The sequence below is a fragment of the Mastomys coucha genome, unplaced genomic scaffold, assembly GCF_008632895.1.
Source record: "Mastomys coucha isolate ucsf_1 unplaced genomic scaffold, UCSF_Mcou_1 pScaffold5, whole genome shotgun sequence".
Lineage (NCBI taxonomy): Eukaryota > Metazoa > Chordata > Mammalia > Rodentia > Muridae > Mastomys > Mastomys coucha.
Genome location: NW_022196911.1, coordinates 49,607,092 through 49,615,770, shown reverse-complemented (window position 1 = coordinate 49,615,770; position 8,679 = coordinate 49,607,092). Strand labels below are relative to the sequence as shown.

At 37.5% G+C, this 8,679-nt stretch overlaps 1 protein-coding gene across 13 annotated transcripts in view; it reads right to left on the bottom strand.

The window, feature by feature from the left end:
• Rapgef6 (Rap guanine nucleotide exchange factor 6) overlaps positions 1 to 8,679 on the bottom strand; it is a 176,724-nt gene that overhangs the window by 125,954 nt on the left and 42,091 nt on the right. For 12 of the 13 annotated variants that reach the window (XR_004113774.1, XM_031354886.1, XM_031354887.1 and 9 more), the window contains exon 5: positions 318 to 387. The exons of the other annotated variant lie outside the window; for it this stretch is intronic. Coding sequence is in view for 11 of the 12 variants with exons in the window: in XM_031354886.1 (XP_031210746.1) it covers positions 318 to 387 (70 nt within the window). In the remaining variant the exon portion in view is untranslated. The remainder of the gene's footprint in view (positions 1 to 317; positions 388 to 8,679) is intronic. 13 annotated transcript variants of the gene reach the window in all.

The following is an 8,679-nucleotide window of genomic DNA, read 5'->3' as shown; positions in this document are numbered from 1 at the left end:
GCGCACACACACACACACACACACACACACACACACACACACACACACACACACACACACACACACAGCCTGCTTTTTAATTTTCTGGTGGAACAGGTTACCATATTTGGGACATGTTATTTGTATTCTCATGTTAGACATTATTTCAACCTCCATAGAAGTGTTAGAGATAAAATAATAGATAAAAGTGTTACATGGTTCTGATGTTATTTAAATATCATCACAGGTCATGGAAAGGAAACTCTCTTGGGTATTGAAAGCCTACCACATTTAGAGTTGAAACTGAAGCATATCAAAAAAGCAATTCAGCATCTTACCACAATCATTTCTGAAGGTTCTAATACAAGACAATCACATCCTCTTTTTCCTCCAAACTGCTTACCAAAACTATAAAAACAGAAAAACAATTTCTTTAGCAGAAGTTATAACGTATGTCAATATGGGAAAAATAAAAACTCAAGAGACATTAACTGAGAAATTCTGATACTCTTACTGAGATTTTTCTAACAAAAACAAAATAAATGGTTCTTCTTAATTGCTCAAATATAATAAATCTCACTTCAATTCTGTGTACAACCTTTTCCAAAATTTCTTTACTTAGTCCCCATAATTGTTTATGAAAGCTATTTACCTAATCTTAAATTCTAAAAACTTAAACAAGACTAAATTAAAAGAAAAACATTCAAAATATATTATAATTATGTTTTATAAAAGTAAATGATTACACTAGATAACAGATATAGAAACAAAAAACATTTTAGTAAATGAAGAAATGCAGATAGACAATAAAATGATGTTTTTTAAAAAGGGAATTGCCAGATTAGCTACTTCTGGACAAAAAAAAAACCTTAAGTAAGTCTATGCTAAGATAAGTACTCCATATGTTTCATCTGAGAAAAAGATTTCTAAACAAATCAAAACTAGAAAGAAATAAAGAAAAACTGAGCTTTAGGAAGGTCAATGTTTTTTTTTTAAAAAAAAAAGTGAAAACAGAAAAAAAAAGGTTGTCAAACACATGAGACACAAAGATGAACCGTGTATAAACTTGAGAATCATCTAAGACACTAGCACCATGATATAGAAATATGTAATGGGTCTTAGAGTTGTTATACTGCTTCAGATAGTAATACGAACTGTTCTACTATACAGTCTACCAATCTAAAACAGTTTTGATTACTCTGAGCCTTATCTTTTAAACTTTGAATGGTTTGAGGGAAATAACAAATACATATAAAATAGACCCAAGTAAGTAATGATCTGTTTCTAACACTTGTGTCCTTTAATAATCTGAGATGACCTTTCATTTAGGTTTGTACTTAATGAATAATTTTTTTTTAATTTTTCCATAAGAGGCCTAGATAGTTGTTAGAACTTTAGAAAATTTGGCTTTTTGAAATTTATTTGTATTTATGTATGATTGTTTTTCCTACATGTGTGTAAGTGAGCCACATGAGTACAGTGTCAGTGGTTAAAGGCACTTTTTTGCTCTTGCAGAAAACTTGGGTTTGATTATCAGTACCCACATGGTGGTTCACAACCTTCCCTAACTCCAGTACTAGGGATATGACATCCTCTTGTGGTTTCCACTGGCACCAAGCATATATATATATACATATATATATATATATACACACACACACATATATATACACATACATGTAGACAAAATGCTCATATGTATGAAATAAAAAAAATACAGCAAAGTAAAATGCTGCCTCTACATGAAGTAAACAGGAAGGGGGAAGGATACTAATGTTAAAAAAGGCTACTCAGAATAAATTCTAAGTCATTTATAAGAGAAATTATTTAAGTTTACCAATGAACTAGAACCAGGGCTTAAATAAGGCAACAAGCAGCATATACTTTTACAAGGCTCAAAATTATAACTACACAATTTTATAGCATATAATATTTAGTATAAATAATTTAAAGGGCTGGAGAGATGGCTCAGCAGTTAAGAGCATAGCACTGACTGCTCTTCCAGAGGTCCTGAGTTCAATTCCCAGCAACCATATGGTGGCTCACAACCATCTGTAATGGGATTTGATGCCCTCTTCTGGTGTATGTCTGAAGACAGCTACAGTGAACCCATACAAATAAAAATAAATAAATAATATTAAAACAAACAAACAAACAAACAAAAAACCAATAATTTATAATAAAAATCCTAACAAAATTCAATAAAATTGAATGGCAGGGCATTGTGGCACACACTGTGACTCATAGCATATCTAGCGGGTATGTAAGAAAAAAGCCAACTGAACAAGCACATGACACATAAGACATTAAATACTGTCCACAGAAATGAATCTTTTTAACAACAATACTACAGTTCTGAAGAAGTGCTAGTTTTTATCTCACACATTTAAAAGGTTCAAAATAATCAAATCTGTTATAGATAGCTATACAGTAAAACAATTCTTTATTACTACCTTAAGCAATATAACAAAAACTAGAATCCATTTACGTAAGATGTGCAACATCTGATATCCAATTAATAACACAACAGTCATTTCCTCCAAATTGTACAGATTCAGTGCAGTTACAATAATAATAATTTAAAAATCCCAGAGATGATTTAAAGTCTGACATAACAATCCAAAGATTTACACAGAAATTTCAAGAATCTACTATACTGAAACAAAAGTGGAAAAAAAGTTATCAAACTGCAAGACACAATGGTATTCCAGAGAAAGTATGGGACCAACTCACAGGCCAACAACTCACAGCCAACAAAAGGCCAGAAAGGCCCACATATCGTGTTCCAATTGTTTTTGTGACAAAGGTAAAACTATATTGGGGGGGGTCATAATCCCCTCCGTTTTAAATTTTTAAATGACTAGCTAATTAATACAGAACAGCCAGCAATAGGGCCAAACAAAAGAGACTTGACTCTATGTCTGGCAAACTGAGTTAAATTCCCAGGACCTATGAAGTGAAAGGAAAGAACTCCTCCGAGTTGTCCTCAAATCTCCACATGTGAGCTGCGGCACATGAACACATGAAAATAAACAAGCAAATAAAAATTATGAAACCAAGGAGAGAGTCAGTAAAGCACCAGGAGCAAAAATTAATTGGAAATGGTTGGAAATAAGTGAAAAAAAAAATAGACCACAAAGTAAATTTTTTATACATTTTTTTTTATTAGGGTTAGGAAGTTGCTACCTGTTTGTCTACAAATTTCACTTTGTTTTGTATTCTATCAATAGTTTTCTGTGCTTAAATCATCAGGTTATTTTATATATCATTTATTATAGTATGTTTTATTAACTGATTTTGGATGCACAACCAACCCTATATTTGGGAAAGTCTAATGCTGATAACACAGTATTTTAAGTACATTCTTAGATTCAGTTTGCTATTATTTTGCTAGTAGTTTCTGCATATGCTCCCCCCCCCAATCCTGTGCTACTATGTATATCCAACTGGTCTGGACTTACTACATATATCGATCAGGCTGCGCTAAAACTCAAGAGATATACCAGCCTCTCCCTCCCTGGCCCTTCATATGCTCCAGCAGTTCATAGTTGTTGGGGTACGCCAACTCAAAACCCAGCACTGTTCCCACCCACCAGCTTACCCAATGCCACAGTCAGCAAGTGTGGGGCAGCTCTCATGCCCTTGGGGCTGGCTCACCTACACCCATGCCACCAGTGCCAGCCCTAGTATGATATCCAGGCAAGGTGTAGGACCCACTCTGCAGTGCTTGAATATCACCATGGTCCCAAGTGGCAACCCAGACCTGGAACGTCTTCATGGCCTTTGGTGGTAATATGGCCCATGAACATTGACACAGACCCCTACTGTTGCACTGCCATAGACCCAGCTATGGCCCTCCCCAGCATCACAGGCCAGGACTTCACTGTGGCCTCTGGTGGCATCACGGGCTATTCACATCTGGCTGTTCCTTTCCACCCTCATGTCTCCAGACTGTTTCTCTTCATAGTGCTCAAACCTGTCCTCTTTCTCTCCCATCTCTCTACCCCATACTTACACATTGTAGTGGCTTGTGCTATATGGATGGGCCACACAGTTGGCAGGCCACACATCACACAGGGCCTATGGATGTCTTCCAATGTTTGTCCAACCCCAAAGAGTCCAAAGGAAATAAACTGCTGGCCAAAGTTAAACACAGCACAGTAAAACTGTAATTCAACATAGAGCCGTCCAAGTCTCATGGCTGAACTGTCACTACAACCAACTAGAAGATTAACAAATAGACCAATGATGAGAAGTAAACACAGCAGGCTATGTCCAGTCAGTTGTGTGTCTCCATTCTGCAGGGACGGCTCTTCTTCAGGGGCTAGGATCTCACCATGGGAAGAAGACATAGGCCCACTGGCACTTGAATTTATTACTGGCTCTATGGATGGACAGTATAATTCACCATTTTCCAAGGTATAAGAACTGCAACTAACTTTGTGTCTCCAGTTCCACCTTACTTCCTAGTGCACGAGCCACTGGGCTCTCTTCCTTGTCCATCTCTCCATCACCTATTTGCTTGCTTCTTTCTCTCCCATCAGCCCACCATCTACTTGCTTACTCCCCACTGTTTGAACCGACAGAGATGTTTTCCTATATAGACTTTTCTTCAGTGCTATTTCCAACTACTATAAAATGTCTGTTCAAAAACATCTTCAGCTGGGAAAACAGCTCTGTCTGTAAAGCAAGTGTAAGGACCTGAACCCAATCTCCAGACTCAGGGATTCCACACCGGTAATCCTAGGGCCAAGGAGGCAGACACCAGTGGGTCCCTACTGTTTGCTGTCAGCCATGTATCCTAGTTTACTGGAAAAGCCTTAGGTCTCAGTAAGAGACTCTATCTTGAAAAAGAGATGGTTCCTGACGAGCAACACTAAAAGCAGTCCTCTGACTGCCACATGCACCATCCTTCCTAACACATGCCTGAGGCTGAGCCTGGTGTAATGTTACCCACCTATATTCCCAGCATTTGGGGTACTTAAGGTGGGGATCAAGAGTTCAAAGCTAGGGCTAGCGAGATGGTTTGGCAGGTAAGAGCACTGACTGCTCTTCCGAAGGTCCTGAGTTCAGATCCCAGCAACCATATGGTGGCTCACAACCACCCATAATGAGATCTGACGCCCTCTTCTGGTGGGTCTGAAGACAGCTATAGTGTATTATGCCGGAGCGAGCGGGCTGGCAGAGGTCCTGAGTTCAATTCCCAGCAGCCACACACATGATAGCTCACGGCCATCTGTATAGCTACAGTGTACTCATACCCATAAAATAAATAAATAAATCTTTTAAAAAAAAGAGAAAAAAAGAAAAAAAAAAGAGTTCAAGGCCAGTCTGAGCTATATAGAAAGCAACAAACCAACACAAAATAAAAGCACAAACTCTCAGGGGGAGAAAGGATTTGAAGCTAGAAGGTAGACTTGTTTCTAGGACTTTTGTTATTCAAATATAATTTCTATTGTGTCTAGCTGTCAGTATTTCAGTAAGCTTTCAGTCCTTGTAACCACATAACCCTAAACAAAAAATTCCTACTTTGATGTCATTTCAGTCACACCTTTGCAAAGATATACATCTCAAAACCCCATATGGTTTTTTATGCAACTTAAGAATTTTATGTCTTAGAAATGACATTTCAGAAGTATTTAGGTGTAACTTTGTTAAAGACATTAAATATTTCCCTAATATTTTAAAACTTATAAACTTCTTTTCTAAACTTAAACTGATTCTGTTTTTCCTTTAAAAAACATTATTCTTTTTTTCTCTTTTTGAATATTTTCTTTATTTACATTTCAAATGTTATCTCCTTTCCAAGTCTCCCCTTTGGAACCTACCCCAAACCCCCATTCCTGCCTTCCCACCCTGGCACTCCCCCACACTAGGGCATTGAACTTCCTCAGACCCAAGGGCCACTCAACATCATTATTCTTTAAGTCTGTGCTTTTAATTAATAGTAAAGAGTATAAGCTCCAAAGCATACAACAATGAACTTCCAACTTCCACCTCAACTGACCTAGTTTATCCCTATATAGGCCAATATAGTTTTTCCATCACACATGGATTTTGAATCTTGAACTAACTCTTAAATATTTACTCTTATTGTGTGTATGTTTTCCCTGCATGTATGTCTGTGTGCCATGTGCATATGCCTGGTGCCTGTAAAGGTCAGAAGAGGGTGTTGGGTATCCTGGAACTAGAGTTACAGATGGTTGTGAGCTGTCATGTGGGCACTAATAATCAAACCTGTGTCCTATGGAAAGGCAGCCAGTGTTAACTGCTGAGCGATCTACTAGTTGCTGAATTAACCCTATTAAATTACACAACCTATTAAAACAGATACTAAGATGAAGAAAGCCATTATGTTACTCTTGCCATTTATTTATTGTGGTTCTTACCCATGCTTCCAAGGAATGCTAATCCTCTACAGAAACTGAAAATGAATTATTTCTAGGAAACAGAACTTGAGGTAACACATATAATGCATTTTGGTTCTTTATATATAACTTTATTGATTTTTTTCTTTGACTGTTATTCTCATTAACAGATGGCCACAATTACTGATCTAAAGAGACAGCTACTAATTTTGAATGGTCAGGGATTTCAAAGAACAGAATTAGAAGCCTGGTAACAAAGTAGTCTGGGAAGAGGTATGTAGATGAGCACCTTTCAGAACAAGCACAGAATTTAAAGATACCTGTGTTCATGTAGATTCTAAAAGGGCATCTGCTGTGGAGCAGGCTGTTATTTTATTTTACGGTATGTATGTACAGATGTTTATGTGTATGCATATGCAGGCTAGAGGTGGACAGTAGATGTCTTTTTTTTTTTTTTTTGACGGTAAGTGTCTTGCTCCATCATTTTACAGCTTATTTTCTGGAACAGCGTTTCTTAGGGATTCCAGAGCTCATTGTTCTGGCTAGACTGGCTGTCCACCAAGGCCTATGATCCCGTCTTTCTTCATCCCCTCTATTCCATACCACTACCACCCCACCATGCTGGGACTATTAACATACATCTAGACAGCCATATGTTTGCTACGCATCTAAACTCAGGCCCTCATACTTGAGTTGAAAGCACTTTACTTGCTGAACCATCTGTCAAGTCCCAGAGAAGGCTCTTAATAATTAAGAAGGCAAAAGTAGACATCCATCAGTCTCTTTTCCAAGCTTCTACAGTGCTTGTGCAGTGAGACTATAAACATACTGAGTATGGTAGCAAAGAAAGAGAAGATGAGATGGGGCTCAAATTACATCTGAGTACCCATTTTTTCAGAAGTAGGAACAATACTGAGTTCCTAATATGTTAGCATTTCTCAAGAGACAAGACAACTATAGGTGCCACATAATTTATAATAGATCTCTTCTATCATGGAGGGAGTTATTTGTCCTCACCAAACAGACATATTCTAGATTCTACTAGTACTGCTAACAATCATGAGCTTACAGAGTACATTTTCTTACCTGGCACTGCAGACTGCATTACCTTCAATCAAGAAACACCTTTTATTGGCAACAGAGATATAACAATGCTTTCTGTTTTTCCCAGTATTCTCAGTGCTTTAATCTAACAATTTATTTATAGTATTTTTGCTTGCTTCATACCAATTCTGAACTTTGCTTGGTTAGTCTTAATGCTTTTACCAGGAGAACACAATCATTTTTCTCCCTAGCCACAACACCAATAGGCAGCAAACATGTTATTCTATTGTCATAAGTGACTAGCCCCGATTACCAAGAAGAAATTGGTTTGTGGCACACAACTGTGGTTAGAAGAACTCTTGTGTGTCTTATAGTATGTTTATGTTTAGAACCACAACAACTAAAACAACAAAAAAGGCAAGATAATCAAGAAATTATGCAATAAAGTTCAGCTCCCACTATCAGGTAAAGAACCCAGAGAAGCCAAGTTTTTGCTGAAGGCAAAAATTCTGAAGGATAAGAACTACACCTATAGATTTTTGTAGTTTGTACATGTTACTCTCTCCCTCATTCTCTTTAAATACCCCTAGGGTATTGGAAGTGAACATTTGTAAGGTAAACTTTAGCCAATAAAATATACAGAGACATTAGGGTAGAATATATCATTGATATAGTTAGAAATGATTAATGGGACTGTGCCCTCTTCATTTGGGTCAGCGTTTAGAACTACACTTTCTTGAATGATAGTTGTATTTTATTAGTCAAAAAGAATTGTTTTGTTGTTGAATCCAACAACAAAAGTATCCAAAAGTATTTAGCTAAAATGCCATGCCAATTAATTTTGCATTCACCTACTCCTCAACTCCAAATGGACTGACTCTCTGCTTGAAACTGATCCTTCAACAGTCCTACATTGTGATAAAAGTTGTAGACTCTGTCAGTGTTCTACTTTCCAAGGCACCAGAGGCTACACAAGAAAGATCTTGGCTCTACAGCTGGTAGGGCGGGGTGAAGTGGGGTTAGGCAGGGCAAAGTTCCTGACCCATTCACCAGCTGTGGGCTAGTCAGCATGGTATTTTCCCTACTTGCCATCACTGTTCATCAGTTCATATTCTCAGTTCCCAAGCAGTATGAGCCAACTTTTGGCAAGAGGCACTCTAAAGTTCTCTTGTACTGGATTGCAAATATTATTTTCTAATAAGGTCTATATTTCAGTCATAAGGGAAAAAACAGTTCCCCTTTCTGGTTTGTTGTTGACTTGGACCTCACTCTCAGCTGGGGTGCAGTC